Source organism: Hydra vulgaris, chromosome 04 (assembly GCF_038396675.1).
Source record: "Hydra vulgaris chromosome 04, alternate assembly HydraT2T_AEP".
Classification (NCBI taxonomy): Eukaryota; Metazoa; Cnidaria; class Hydrozoa; order Anthoathecata; family Hydridae; genus Hydra; species Hydra vulgaris.
Window position 1 is genome coordinate 23,496,953 of NC_088923.1, and position 16,411 is coordinate 23,513,363.

Here is a 16,411-nt window from a genome sequence, read left to right on the forward strand (position 1 = left end):
AAACATTTCTGGTTGGACAAACCCTAAACCATTATCAATTAGATTTTGTTGACCGATACGAGTTCAATATCTAAAGGATAGATATTGAAATATCAGAAGCTGCTTTGAAATTTGAAAAAGAATATATTCATATTGTTTCAACCCAGCTTCTACTGGGTTTAACATTGGGCTGTAGGGTCCTAATCATAACAACTGAGCCGGTGAATTTGCTAACACCCTTTCCAAACGAGCGTGAGATGGAGCATTGTCTGTTACACTGACTAAATCTTCTAAACGATTCCCGGATGTAACCCACTAGTTAAACAAAGCCAACATAAACTCATTACAAGAATCTGCTTTAAATGATCCTCTGCGAGTTTCCATCATGACACATGTGTTGTTGATATAACTGCAATCAAATGTATGTTTGCACCTTTTTAAGAAGGTATTTTCATTATTCCTCTTTTCCCCTGTTTGGTGCTTCCTTGCGTTTTTCTCCAAATAAGATAAAAAAATTTTCATCCAACCAAATTATCCGATGACCATTTGTGATGTGTTCGTTAATGTTCCTAACATATTCAGCTCTTCTTTGTTTGTTTTCATTACTATTTATTGTAGTATGCTTGGGGTGCATTTTTTTAAATGAAAATAGTCTGCCTTCGAGGTAATTGGCAATTGTGATTGTGCTGATGCTAATATTAAATTGTCTTAATATTCTTGTTTTAATGGTCACCAATGTCAACTGACAGTCACTTTCAAACCATGTTAGTGTTTCTTCGATTTGATCATCGGTTAATTTTTTGGTTTAAAACCACCTCTTCCAATAAAATTTAAACTTCCGCTGTGGACCCAATTGTATGCTGTCTTATATTTGACACCTAAAGTTTGCACCAGAGTCACCCAATTGTCGTTTCGCTCAGCGCATTCAATTACTCTTCTTCTATCATTCAATTAAGATAAAACATAATGTTTTCTTTCAACTTGTTTAGTTGTATGTATTTCATGTTTACAAATTGGACAAGGTGGTTCTAGTTGTTTCGGAAGTGGTTGTAATCAAATTTGGTGAAATAAATGCTTGCACGAATTCAATTTAATAACAGACTTTCTATTCATAGTGTATTGGCAAATAACACAACGATCTTTCAATTCCATTACTGTATTACTGTATTGCTGGTGCATATACAAATGCTAAATTTGATATTATTAACTTAATAAAATGCAAGTCCAAGAAGATCTTTTATAATGACCTTTAAACTTACATTGAATTCGCAATTACAGTTAATGTATTCTCATTTACATATTATGATTTCTTAATTACAGCCCTTTTTTTTTCAAAATACGTATTGCGATTTCTTATTTACATGTTGGATTTCTCACTTACATCTTGAAAAGGTGGAAAACTTGTTGAAAAATGAAATAAAATTAATATTGATGAAATCCAAAATGATAATGAAACTGATAATGAGTACAATGAGTATGATAAGGAAGACGAAGAAAAAAGAAAGTTTAAGAAAAATTATGTATTAGTTTCTGACGAAAAAGATTACGAAGATGTATATGAACATAATGAATAAGACGATGATGCTAATATATTTATTTTTAAACTTATTTTTCAATTTAGATGAAATATAAAACGTATAGATCATGTTAACTATTATTATTTAAAACTTTTGTAAAATAATAACTAGTTTAAAACATAATTAGTTAAAATTACTCAGGGGCAAGGTGGTGGGGAGGGGGACCCAATAAAATTTGGTACCCCTGACAATATTTAACTCTTTTCTAAATATTTTGAGTCTTCTTTCCTTGTCTACTTTTTTTAAATCTTAGAGTAAATTTTCAGCAATTTAGAATGAATATTATTAACAAAATTATTTTTGGCCTAATTTTAAGTTATTCCTGATCTTTGTGGGTTGGTACATACATTGACTGACGAATAGGGATATGTGTAAAGAAAAGTATATGGATTTGATCAGAGTTATGGTTAGGGTCAGGGTCTCTGACCATAACCATTGATCTCTGACTTAGAAATCAATCAGAGACTGATACGTTTTGTTTTAAACAGTTTTTTATTAGCGACAATAAAGACCAGGATGTTTTAATGTTTACTAATAAAATAAATTTAATCATAACTGATTACAAAAATATTATTATATTAGCATTTATAGTGTAAAATTTAAATTAAGTTAGAGTATCTACTTTCCTTAAATTTGCAGACCAATATTTGTATACAATTCTGAATTAGCATAATGTAATCTACACACTCGCGGAAATTGTGGAGTTTTTACTACACACTTTACTCCACACTGGTGTCTAGCTATCACTCTTAGACACAAATGTGAACTTATTTTTAACTTAGACACAAATGTGAACTTATTTTTATTGTTAACCTCCACACTAACACACTAACTAAAAATCATATTTAAACAATCAGAAAAATGTTAGAAAAACTGTTATACCAATAATTATAATAAACAATGTTATATAATATAATACTATTGTAACACACACACACACACACACACACACGCGCACACACACACACACATATATGACAAAATAAAAGGGTAGATGAATAGAATAAATAAAATAAAATTTGAATAATAGAGTTGTACAACATTTATTACAAGTCATCATGATCATGATCATCATCATCATCATGATCATCATTATCATCATCATCATCATCATCATCATCATCATCATCATCATCATCATCATCATCATCATCATGTAAAAACATTTTATATGAACTTATTTGATGTTAAATATTTCCATAGTTATATCCTAACAGTTAAAGTGTCTTCTATGAACAAAGTATTGCAATTTCCACAGAAATCACCATAAGTTTCTCTAAAGTTAACACAAAAAATAACAAATAAAGTTAAAAATGGCAACTATTTTGATAAATTTATTGCTTACGTAGTAAGTCTGTTAATAAATTTATACATAATGTACATACATACATAATACATTAAAATATACATTTGCTAATGTTTTTTTTAAATTATGTATTTCTAAAAAAGAAAAGTTTCGTTATATTTATACTTACTAAGCACAATTATTAATCAGGTAACAACCACAATTTTTTTTGTTAGAAACAACATTTCTGTAATAGATTCTGCTTTCTCCAACTTTTCTGCCAATCTGTGACAACAAATAGGTTCATGTTACAGTCTCTGATCTCATGTTACAGTATCTGATCTAGAGAATATTATCTAATCACAGGCTCTGATTAAAATTAATGGAATCAATATGTGGGTAACATAATATGTAGAAAAATAGGTAAAATAATATATTATAACATTTTTTTATAAGTACAAAATTATAAAGTATATTAAATATAAAACAAATTATACAACTTCATTGTTCACTTTTTTTTATTAGAATTAATTTTTATTGTTACATTTTTTCATTGTGTCGTCTCTATTATTTACTCCATGGATTTTTTTATTATTTACTCCATTAGAGTAATCATCATTTAATCGTTTGAAAATAAATTTTGAAACAGATTCTTTAGATAAAAAAATTAAAATTAAAATTTGTTTAAACCAATATTTATACAATAATACAAAAAATGAAACTATACCAATAAAAATATTTCTATTTTCAAAATTATATAAATTTTAACATTTTTGAACAAAATTTATTTGCCTCAACAAGTCAGCAATAGTCAAACTTTGAATATTTGATTTCATATTTAAAACCTTTTTTAAAAATCCATAAAACTATCTCAATTCGTTTGGATATTCAACTATAAACACATAAAAAGCCATAAACAAATACTCCAAAGCCTCTATAAAACAACTGCAACAAAGCAAAGTAATAATAGTGTTGTCTGCTTTGATAAAATATTGACCAGATACATAGAGTAGCACTGGTTGTTTTACTCCTCTGTCTTCGAATGTTTTTAACGCACTGTCAATTGTGTTATCCTGCAAAGAGACATTTTACACTGAAATTTTATGCTAAGACACAAACCTAAATCTTATTCAAAGCGATTTTCATTCTCTGCGAGCTTTCTTCTAACAGACTAATGCACTTCGTTATTAGAAGTTTTGATCATTCTTGTTTACTGTGGAGGTTTGAATAACTGGGAGTCTACTGTATATATATATATATATATATATATATATATATATATATATATATATATATATATATATATATATATATATATATATATATATATATATATATATATATATATATATATATATATATATATATATATATATATATATATATATATATATATATATGTAAATTATGTTAGTGTATTTTACAAATAGAGTGCTCAATGTTCTCAAAGAACAATCAACAGAACAATAATAAATTAGTCAAAAACACTTATCTAACTTTTTTCTTCAACTTTAAGTTTCACCATTGCTGGATCATCAGGAAGAGTTCTCTTTGAATCAGTAATGATTTTTCTTGAACTCTTCCTGATGATCCAGCAATGGTGAAACTTAAAGTTGAAGAAAAAAGTTAGATAAGTGTTTTTTACTAAGTTATATATATATATATATATATATATATATATATATATATATATATATATATATATATATATATATATATATATGTATATATATATACAGTACTTTGAATAAGTTATAGACCACTTACATTTTTTCAAAAAATTTTGGAGAATTCTTCTCTAATATTTAAGTTTGTAGTTCTAAATTATAAACTTATTAAAACATGTATTTCACACAAAATATGGAACAATTACAAACTTTTTAATGTCAAACTTCATAAAAAAATCTTAATATTTACTATGTCCTCCTTTTGCCTCAATCCCAGCCAATATTCGCCGGGGAATAGATTCATACAAGTTAGTTAAAAAATCCTGGGGTATGTTGTGCCATACATACATACAGCTGAATCTTAACAAATACCTAAAATGTACCTTCATACAACTTATTTGTTAAACAAGATATTAGGGGAATCAGTAATGTTTTTGATCGAGCACGTTCTAGTATTCCCAGTTTATATCCCTCCCACTGAACATGCAGTCGCATCCCAACAGAACCTTTAGTCTGGAATCCTTTAAGAATCTGAAAATATTTAATATAGTAAAACTTAAAATGTTTTATGTTATTAAATTTTTTAATTAGTTTATCTAAAAGTTGTTTGTTCTCATAAATCAAATAAGTTTTTTAACATAAGAGGCACAAAAAACAAACCATACTGTTTCAGGTATGTCAAGGAATCGTGAATACTGACATAAAATTTATGTGATTGATGGAGATGCTGTATTAATCCATGCACGTCGATGGTCTCTTGTCACCTCCATTAGTTGATTAAGTTCTAACTTGTTATGAACGTATGATCTTTGTTCAATCAGTAACCGAATAGAACTTTCAACATCATCATTGCTGACCAGACTTATTCTAGTTAAAGGAAATAAGAAAAGCAAAAAAAATAATTTATTGACTGTTTAAAGTAAAATAAGCTTAAGGAGAAAATATTTACTTTATGCTTGGTAGTGAATGTTTCCATAGTGCTGTTATGTCTTTACAATTTGACCGTCTGCTTCGAACAAAGTGCTCTAGTTTTTCAGTAAGCGATTTTCTATTAAAGAAGTATTCCTAAAAAAAATCTATAGTCTAACACTTACAATATAACATTGTATAGTGTTACACTTACAGTGTAACAGTGTTACAGCATTACACTTACAATATTACAGTGTTACACTACGACATTGTTTCATAGTACACAATAACTCTTACAATATTACCTAGAGTCTTACATTTAACACTTACTGTAACACTTACAGTCTCACATATGACACTTACAATCTACACTCTTACTGCTACAATTTAATATAACAAATTTATTACTCACATAGCCACTAGTTGTACCATCATGCAAAGTAGGAAAACAAACAATTGACTTAGACATGCCCTGCTTTTCAGTTGGAGTTGGACTACCTTTTCTGTAATATATAAAAAATGATTTAAACTACTATTCTATTAAGCAACATGAGGTTTTTCTTATATGAGTAAAAGTGAGTTTAATTGAATGCAAATTCAATTTATTTCTCTAGTATAGTTATTCCATAAGTTTCCTTAAAACAAAATAAAAAAATTAAAGTAAACTTATAGAAAAACACTTCCCAAGTTGGTCACAAAGTTTTCAGTTAAACAAAGAACTTATTTTACTCAATACTTTCTGATCTCTGTTAATAAAAAGTTTATTCAATGTTAAACTTTCTTTACTTTTTATTTTAAGTTATAATAGTTTTCTGACTTACTTATTGACTTACTTTCTTTCAACTTATCATACTTACTCAATACAATTGTTCATTATATAATGCCCACAATCTTTAGCAAAAATTAACATTTTGGGTTTGGTAATAAGATCTCCAGTCTTTAACGTGTCTGTCAATAACTGACCACAGATAGGAATATGTTGTTGCGTCTGCTTGGAGAGAAATCTACTCTCAAGTTTTATAGAAATTAATGAAACCAAAATGTATGTAACATAATATTTAATTGTCTTAATAAGAAATAAAAAAAAAAAAAAAAAAAAAAGTTTTCAATAAAATTATTAAAATGCAACATAACTAATGATAGAGATTAGATTTAAGATAATAATTTAATAAAATAGATAATATTAATTTATTATAATACATAATATTTTTTTATAAGTCAACTTGTCATTATAGAAAACCATCAAACCTAGCATGAAAGCATTAATATTTAAAATAAAATTTAAAATAAGAACATATAATAATATTTAAATTAGAGTGTAACAAATGTTTGTAAAATTACATACAATGTGCGCACATCTCTTAGAAAATTAATTTTTGAGTTCATACCGCATACAACTCATGCCAACAAGTGGACCAGATTTGTTGTTGGCAGATGTACAAGAAAATGATGCTTAGGATGCAACCTAACTTCTTTACTACAGTATAACTTACTAAACATAGATAGATGATCAGAAATAATATGTTTCATATAAACAGACATTTCGTGTGTAAAATTTGGTGCAAATATCAAATCGACTAAGTGGTACAAGTAAAGCAGAAAGTTCCAGTGTTTATTTTTGAGAGGAACAGTTTTTCCTACTGCTAGTGGCAATTACTTAAGCAGAGCCCAGCACTGCACTGCTTTCATTGATGATGCAAGTAAATGACCTGATTTGTGTATTTTAAAAATTTGTACAGGTTAATGATTCTTTTCAATAGTTATTTTACCCCAAAATAAACTCACACCCCTATAACATTTAAAAGTTACATTAGGTATTGTAGTGTAAATAAGAATCGTTGCGTTACGTGCAAAATGTCCGTTATTTATAAGTAACCATGACGTAACTTTTTACGTAACACTGTAACGTAAAGTTACGTGCAAAATGTTCATTATCTTTACATAATCGAGACGTAACATTGTAAAGTAACAATGCATAACACTGTAATATAACACTACCTGCAAAATATTACGTAACAACACATAATATTTTGACCTAATGACACGCAACATTGTAACTTATGGTTTTCTTTTTAATTGATTGTTTTTTCATATATACATATATATATAGAAAAGCGATATATGTAGAGAAAGATAGAGATGTAAACAGAGCCATGATTGAGTAACTGACTTATGTTAGAAACAATAGAGAGTTTAGTCAGATATTGCACAGTAAGTGCAAACTGTACACATAATTTGGGTATTGTGGTTTATCCTCCTCCGGCTAATTGCCATATAGAGGCCACATACCCGGGCCAGCGAAGACAAGTTCAGCTCACCAATGAGCGTCATCACCAGCATCGCTGACCAAGAGTAAGTGAATTTAAGAAGAACGAAGTAAGTTAGAGTGAAAGTCAGAAGAAGTCGAGTTAGAAAGATAGCATAAAGTAAGCGTGACAGATATTGCACGAGGTGTTTGAATGTGCAAGTTTTAATAAATGTATAAATGTATTTATACATATATTCTTAAACACATAATTTGGGTATTGGGTATTTATCCATCCTCCAAGTTCAGCTCTCAAATGAGCGTCATCACCAGCATCACTGACCTAGAGTAAATGAATTTAGGAAGAACGAAGTAAGTTAGAGTGAAAGTCAGAAGAAGTCGAGTTAGAAAGATAGCATATAGAAAGCGGACAGATATTAAAAATAAATGATTTGCTTTACCTAGTTGATGTGTATAATTGAAAATTTATATCATAAGAAAGGTTAACATTTTATATAAATTTTTGCTTGTGGTTTTTTAAAAACTCGTAAAGTATTACGCTTGCATTATTTACTAAAAAAAAACGTAATGTAACGTAACAAAATCTAGATATGAGACGTAAAATACGCTTCAAATAAAGATTTTTTTCAACGTTAAATTACATTTCAGTTTACACTTTTCAAAAGTTGCACTTTTATAAGTTTAAATAAAATAAATGAAACGTAACTTTGCAAATTGAAATTCCTTTTTTTTTTTTTGTAACAAATTAGTTACAAAAAAAAAAGTAACTAATTAAAACGAATCTATTTTACAATTAAAATAAACAATGGTAATTAGCATTTTTTAAAAAAAAATTTTTTAGTTACAAATGTCTCGACAAACACATTGTTAAATACCGTAACTTATAAGTTGCGGTATTTAACAGAATTGTTTTATTAACAATATAATTTATATATTTGATTATTTATGTATTTGATTATCGAAAACACAATAACATGATTGTCAAAACTTTTGTAACCAAAAAATTTTTTTTAAAAATTAACCTACACTTGTGTGTTAGTTTTTAAAAAAGACTTATTAAAGGTAAATACAACTTTTAAAGCTTTAAAAGTAACGTTACGAAAAAGTTATAAAAAAAAAGTACATTAAAAAGTTACAACGGTACTTAAACAGTTTAAGGTACAAATTAATAAGTCAGGTTTAGGGTGTAAGGTAATATATTACCTTTAAAAGTATAATCAACCAAGACATAACGTAGCGTAAAACATTTAAGAATTGAAACGTAACTAATATACGTCACAAATATAAATATTTTTACGTTTTATCGCGTCTGTTTTTTTTTTTAAAAGGTTAACCAATTAAGACGTAACGTAACGTTAATAAAATCTATGTTTGAGGCCTATTTTAGTTACATCTCAAATCTAGACTTAGTTTTGTTACGTTACGTCTCAATTGGTTACACTTTTAAAAATTAAAAAAAAAACATTTGAGACGTAAGGTTGCGAATTGAGACTTTACTTTTTTTTTGTGACAAAATAACCAATTGAGACGAAGCTATTTTATAATAAAAATAAAATAAAAGATAGTAATTAGCAAAAGGCAATGAGGAACAAACATTTACTGCATTTTCAAGTTTATTTACTAAATATTAAATTGATAAATAGAGAATGTAACTTTGTTACCAAGTGTAACCGATTGAGACGTAACGTAACTTTAAAATGTTATAGGGGACAGCTTTATTTATTTCAGACTAGGTTAGACACTTGTCCAGCACACATAAACCATGAAAAATTAACCATAACTCAGCAAGTACAACGCCTTCCAATAAAGTATACGTAATATCTAGACACCAGTTATTAGTAACATTAAAACCATTTATTTTATTAAGTGGACATTTAGTCTTAACACCTTTGAAATGAATTTTTGATTTAGCTGTATTGCATTTATTGCTCAATCTACTTGCTTTTAAGTTAGCGAGAACTGTTTTGCAGCTATCAATAGTACGCTTCTCAAACAGTTCCTCTTCAAATTTTGTCTGAATATCATCTTTAGTTGCACTAAAATTGTACAAAAATAACTGGCTCAAAAAGATTCAATAAACCCAAGTAACTATTGAGAGCCAAATTATCACAAGTAACTTTACAAAGACTTGCATAAATTGTATGATTTCCTAAAACTGGAAATACTCCATTTAATGCAAGAGTGCTTAACTCCTTTATTTCAGATTCAACTTTTTCTAAAATTGGTTCATATCCATAAATTGCAATATCATGAGTATAGCTCATTGCTAACAAATGAAATTAACCAAAACATGAGTTAAATACTGGTGAAAGATTTTTGATAGTGTAATAAAAAACACTAATATTATGTACAGAACCATGACTTCTTAGTGGATTTGTTACACCCAAGCCATCATAAAACAATTAGAGTATAACTGAAGTTTTAGAGACATAACTAAAAAGGTAATGCTCCCTAAAACAACTTCCATCAGAAAAGTCACTTAACACCCCAGGTCTGCATTTGTTATGCAAGAAAGCTTTTACATAACTGTTGTTCTGAAATAAAGTAAATAATGTTTTTTTCACAGAAACATATTGAAATTGATCATACACAAAATTGGTACTCCCACAATGATGATCCCACCCTAATTGTGGAATATAGTTAATAACTTCAGGTTGAACCATACTTTTAATTTGCATTCCATGTTCCATGAAACTTGGGCAATAATTGCACAATCAACACAAGCTTATAACAAACTGCTATTAGGTTCTACTTTAAAATAACCTGAAAATGACCTTGCCATATTGTTATATGATTGGATAATTGTAGGAATGATACCATAGCAGGGCTTGTGATGAAGAAAACCGCCAAGCATGTTATATTATGCTCGTAAAATTATAATATGTTGTCATCAACTAAGCCCAATTATGCGCGCTCGGGGTTAGGACCGCGAGCGCGCATGTTTGAAAAATGCGGAAGACTGTGTTTATAAAAAGCTTTCTATTTGTTATACGACTTTCATTTGTCAATGTTTAAAGCAGTATCTACAACAGCGCATTTATACTACTTCAACAATGTAGTTTTTTATACTCCCCAATTTCTTGTTTTTTATTTGTGCCAGATCACTATTTTTTTAAACTAATAATAGTAAAAAAAAAAAAATGCAACCAAACAAAAACGCAAGTGCTTTATAAGTTCTTATAATAGTATTGAAGAATAAATGCGTGACTAAAATTTTTTGCTATCGTTGTTATGATATGTATTTAAAACGCTGTTAGCTTAATATTTACGATTAACGGTTTTTATATTTCTTGATATTTTTTTAATAATTAATTTTTTTCGTAAATTAATTAATAATTATTAAATATATTTTTTTATAATTTCTTATTTAAATAACTCTTTTTTTATTGTCAAATAATTAGTAGATTATAACACAAGAATAATTTGAAATTATTCTTCAAAACTATTAGTTGTAAGTTAAATAACAGATTATCTTAATGCAGTAAGGTGAGATGGTTTTTCTAAATGTCTTTGAATTGCGTGGTTTGTCACAATGTTTGTCCCATCGATAAACTATAAAGCACCTTGTCGTATCAAGCCTTTACAACCTTCTAATACCGCTTCCCTATTTCTTGAAATAGGGAAGCGGTATTCCTAAATACTAGTAAATAAAAATCCTATACTATATACAAAACTGAATTTATAAAAAATCTCCATTACGAAAATTTACTTTTATTATAAACGATGCGTGGAATATTATTAACAATAAATCAAATAAATCCTACTTGACGTTTTTACAAAATTAAAAATATTCAGAAGCTTTAACTTTCTTATAGTTATTTCCTAATTTTCTATTCCCATCTCATTAGTACATTTTTATATTCACATTGTGTTTCCACGCGCACCTGGTTAAAATAGTTAACATTCCATTATTAGAATTAGTGCAAAACAGAAAAATGCTGACAAACCAGCAAAACAGAAACGTGCAGAAAGCGAGTGACATAATGCTTATATTTTATACAAGTACTTTGTATAAGGGATATAAGTATAAGGAAGACGGAGTTTTACTGTTAAATCATGTTTGCGCAAGGTGCAGAGCTGACAGTAGAGGCAGAGCTTACTGTAGAGTTACACAAATATCTACTTGGGTTTTACCTGCAAGTAATACTACTTCACGATTGACGTCAGTGATCTTTTTGTGATAAGAAATCAGAAGACGAAGAAAATTAAACAATACAGTAAAAGAACTTTTACAATTTTTTTGGCGACAATATATTGGTATACACAATTGTCTGTTGTCTTTATGTCGCTGCAAATGAACCCTTAACTGAGCTATAGTACTAAAACTTGTATTACAAAGATAACAATGTTATCATGTTATGCATGTTATTAACATGCATACATTCTGAAAAATGCCCAGTCAATACAGTTAAAGTTTATATTTTTGAACTCTCTACTATAGATAAAATATAAATATAGATTCTAATGTGCGTTTTAATAATATGCTTCGAATGCTTGATAAAATCTTCTCATCATGTGGCGATTATTTTATTTACTCATGTCTCGTGCCTTTTTTTCCGCACAAAACTGTGCAAACGTATGATTTAGTAGGAGTTCATATTTTTCCAGAATCACAAATCCACAGAATTGTGCAAATTACAGCCACTACATTTAGTGTGGAAATTTAAGTCCACACTTTCTGCGAGTGTGCATACAATACATTATGTTATCATAATCAATCATGGAAACTATGGGATAGGGGCAGGGGTAAGAAAGCTGTGTAAGGTTTGACTTTTATTAGTATTATATACTAAATTCTAGGTATTGCTGAGAAATGTTAGTGAATAATTTATTTATCTAAAAATTTATCCTATAGTTCTGGAATACTTAAATTAAAGTTTCCTTGAGTATATATGGCATGCCTGTTTGTGTTATAAGAGGAAATGCAAAAAATAAAACAGAAATTATCTAACAAATGGTTCTAACATATGCTAAAGATATCTGATTGTTGCGTATAAAATAAAAAGGACAAACAGTTACTTGAATTTTATAAAGTATACAAAGTGTAGGTGATAAGAAAACAAGGCAATTAATTTTTAATTTGGAAGCATGCAAAGCAAGTAAAGTTCAGTAATAAAAGTGCGATTCCGTAAATTCCATACATATGTTTTATCTAATCTGAATTGTATAAACATTTAATTCAAAATGATTATAGTTATCTACAGAACCAGGAAACAACCAGGGGCTATTTTAGACTGTTTTCAACAGCCGTCCAAGTAAAAAATTAAGGCCCTTCTTTTTTTTTCTTTTATATGTGCATACATTACACAAAGCCTAATTTTTTTTCCTAGAATAACCCCTGACAACAAAATCTAATTTAATGAAAATATGCATACAAATTATGGTTTTTTATATTAAGTTAAGACAGCTAAAAAAATTTATATAAATAAAGTTAAATGTTAAAATTATTTAGTTATCAATATAATATTTTAACTTTTTGTTATGGTTATTTATTTTGTTTATTATAGTTAGTATAAAGGTCATGTTATATTATGTGTTTATAGTATAAAAATTTTGGTAAGTGTTTAATATTTAGAGTTTAAAATTATCTATTATATAGAGGTATATTTTTTTTGGTGTAAATTTTTGTTAACTTTAATCAGCTCAGCCAATTGTGTGCCTTTTGGTTAAAATGTAATAATTAAATCATAGGTTTTAAATAAGTTTGATATGGTAACACATGGCAAATTTGTATTTGTTAAGTAAAAATGGGTTATGTAAGTTCAAAAAAAAATTACATTACATAAATATTACCAAATGTTGGTTTAAATAGAAAGAAAACATGTCTAAATCTATACATTTGTTTATTTAAAGGAAGAAAAAAAAAATGTTGAGTAAAAGTCTGTGTTCATTATAACAGTAAACGTTCAAGAGCTATTAAAGTAACGTTTGTAGTGAACGTTAAGTCAACGTTCATTTTTTGTTATTTGAGCATTTGCAGTAAATGTTCAATAACTGTAAATTGGAGTTTACAAAAGTTGGTTCAAATAACGTTTGCGGCATACTTTACACAAAGTTTATTGAACATTGTTAGCTGGGATTAAACAGTTTTCCATAACGTGTGTCAAACGTGCACAAATGTTTTGTGTTTGCTGGGTTAGTGGCAGTTGAATATAGGTTTTTGATTATCAACCAAGATCTTTTAAACTGTTTTTACTAGAAAATAAATTTGGCATTACAATGGTAATTTTTATACTTGTGCTAATATTTTATTTTTTAAATCATGCACTTTTATTATGTTGTTTTGGTTCTTTACTTAAGGCTAGTTTATAAAATATCAACTTAATGAAATAACAGAATATGCTTTTTTAAATCTTGTATATATACAGTTATATAAATTTTAACTTAATGATTCCAAGTATTGTGTGTAATAATACTCAAAGACAATGAAGTTAAACAAATTTTTGAAGTACCAAAAAAAAAGAAAAGAAATTAAATAGAAAGAACCAAAAGTGTTTTGTTCTCATTTTCTTGAGCAGAGGGCTGTATCAAGGCCCGATATTTTAGTTAAATTTATTTTTTTAAAGTAAACCAATCTGTATTAATACGTATTTCAACGCTTTTTCATATATACTTCAAGGAGTTAGAAACCCTGTTTGGCTGAACGGTACAGAACCATCTGCAATAAATGAAATTAAATCACTTCAGGCTTGTGTGGTAGTTGATAAAGATACATGTGCTAATAAAACTGATGTCAAAGTAATAAAATGTTTACGAAACAGTGAAGAGTATTTTGTATATTATCTACAACCACTTCCAAACTGTTCAATGAGATATTGTGCAGGTAAAGATCAGCAAATTGTTTTACAAGAATAAAATACTTTTATAAACTTGATGACTTATATTTTAGGTAGTGAAAAGAAATGTGAACCTGAAGAAAGTTCATTAACAAGTTTTACACCATGCTCAAGTAATTACTTTTTATAAATTATAAATTATTTTTTTTATCTTAAAATATATAAATACGTATTTGCTGATTTTTTTGCCTAAATCCATTCAGTTTTTTCGCAAAAAAAAAAAAAAAAAGAATATGAAAAAAACTTATACATGCCCCAACCTAAACCCTTAGTTGATGTAGGAGCATGCTCCTACATCAACTAAGGGTTTGGGTTGGGGCAGGTATAACTAAATATCGCTGCTACTTTGTCAGTGATCAGCGTATTGTATCGTGTCAATCCAAGGTGCGATCGATATCAAAAACTAGCTGAACCTGCGGCGCTGCATGTCCCTCCTCATGCTTTCGTTTTTCTTCAATTTTGGCTATATCTTTCATCATACAAAAAGTTTTGGCGTATGCGTTTACTCGTTCAAGAAACTGGCTCAATTAAAGCATCAACTGCTTGTCACAATTGGTATTCACAACATGCCCCTAATTGTTTATCCGCTGCCACCATCAAATTGTACCACTCAGTTAAAAAGAGCCAGTTTGATGGTAAATCTGTCAAAAGCAGTATGGCCCATTTCCTCGCTGTCTGTCGATTTTTGCTCCCATCGAAGCCATAGCTAGTGCGCTGTTGTAATGTCAATTATTTGATCTGAAGTTTTGCGCCATTTCTGTATTTCCATCCAGCAGCTGTTGTAATTCTAGTGGATAATTTTGAATTAATAAAGCGTTGGTACCAAAATTGCAGCAGTCATTGTATTTGTTGTCTTTCTTATGGCTATATTCAGCTGCAAAATAAAGAGCGCCGCAATGGATGCACTAATGGTTCATTTTTTTTCAGTATATTGCAAATGCGTTCGGACAACAAAGTAAAACTAACTTCACACTTGTGATGCCAGCAAGAAAACTAGGCCAGGTAGACCCTTGTCAACCACCAGAAAGGACGATAGTACCTTTTTTAGAGCTGTCAGAGCTTAATCCAAGAATTAGTTACGAAGAAGCGACCACAGAATTCAATACAACGCAAAATACATCCATTTCTCAAAGCACAGTCCACCGAATACTTATCAAATACAAGATTGGAGTCTACTCTGCTTTGAAGAAACCGCTCCTGCGTCCATATGATAAACAAAGGAGACTAAAGTGGTGTCGTTAAAGAAGGTATTGGACAATAGAACAATGGAAAAACGTTGTGTGGAGTGATAAGAGTAATTTTTAGCTTATCAATTGCAAATCTAACATAACAGTCAAAAGAATGGCTCACGAAAAGTTTTACGCCAGGTACATTCAACCGACTGTACAAAGTGGAGGAGGCTCTATAGGAATCTGGTCATGCTTCAATTACAAAGGTGTTGGTATGTGCCAAACATACACCGGAAAAATCAACTCCAGAATATATGAAGAAGTACTGGAAAACAACCTAATTCCATCAATTGACCTGATTATGCTCAATGATAAACTATGGAATCTTCAACAAGATAGCGCTACTGCACATACTGCATACTATACAAAGGAGTGGTTCAATGATAATAATATCAAGACAATACTGTGGCCTCCATACTCACCTCATTTGAACCTGATTGAAAACATTTGGGCTTGGACCGTAAATTGGCAAAGGTTCATTTCCACGCTTGGCCATCTGAAGAACGTCCTTAAGGACACCTGGTATAGGGTCCCAGTAGCGATGTGCAAAAATCTTGTTGAGTCTATGTCTAGAAGAGTTCTTAGTTGTATTAAAGCAAAATATGGATACACAAAATATTGATTGGTTCATAAATTACGCCTCCTAATGTATCGTGCGTCTAA

The 16,411-nt window shown here is 29.0% G+C and overlaps 1 protein-coding gene across 3 annotated transcripts in view; it reads left to right on the forward strand.

Annotated features, from left to right (window-relative positions):
• The window catches only part of LOC136079663 (von Willebrand factor D and EGF domain-containing protein-like), a 174,926-nt gene that overhangs the window by 88,655 nt on the left and 69,860 nt on the right, over nucleotides 1-16,411 (forward strand). For all 3 annotated transcript variants that reach the window (XM_065795830.1, XM_065795831.1, XM_065795829.1), the window contains 2 exons: nucleotides 14,303-14,506; nucleotides 14,573-14,632. In XM_065795830.1, the coding sequence (XP_065651902.1) occupies nucleotides 14,303-14,506; nucleotides 14,573-14,632 (264 nt within the window). The remainder of the gene's footprint in view (nucleotides 1-14,302; nucleotides 14,507-14,572; nucleotides 14,633-16,411) is intronic.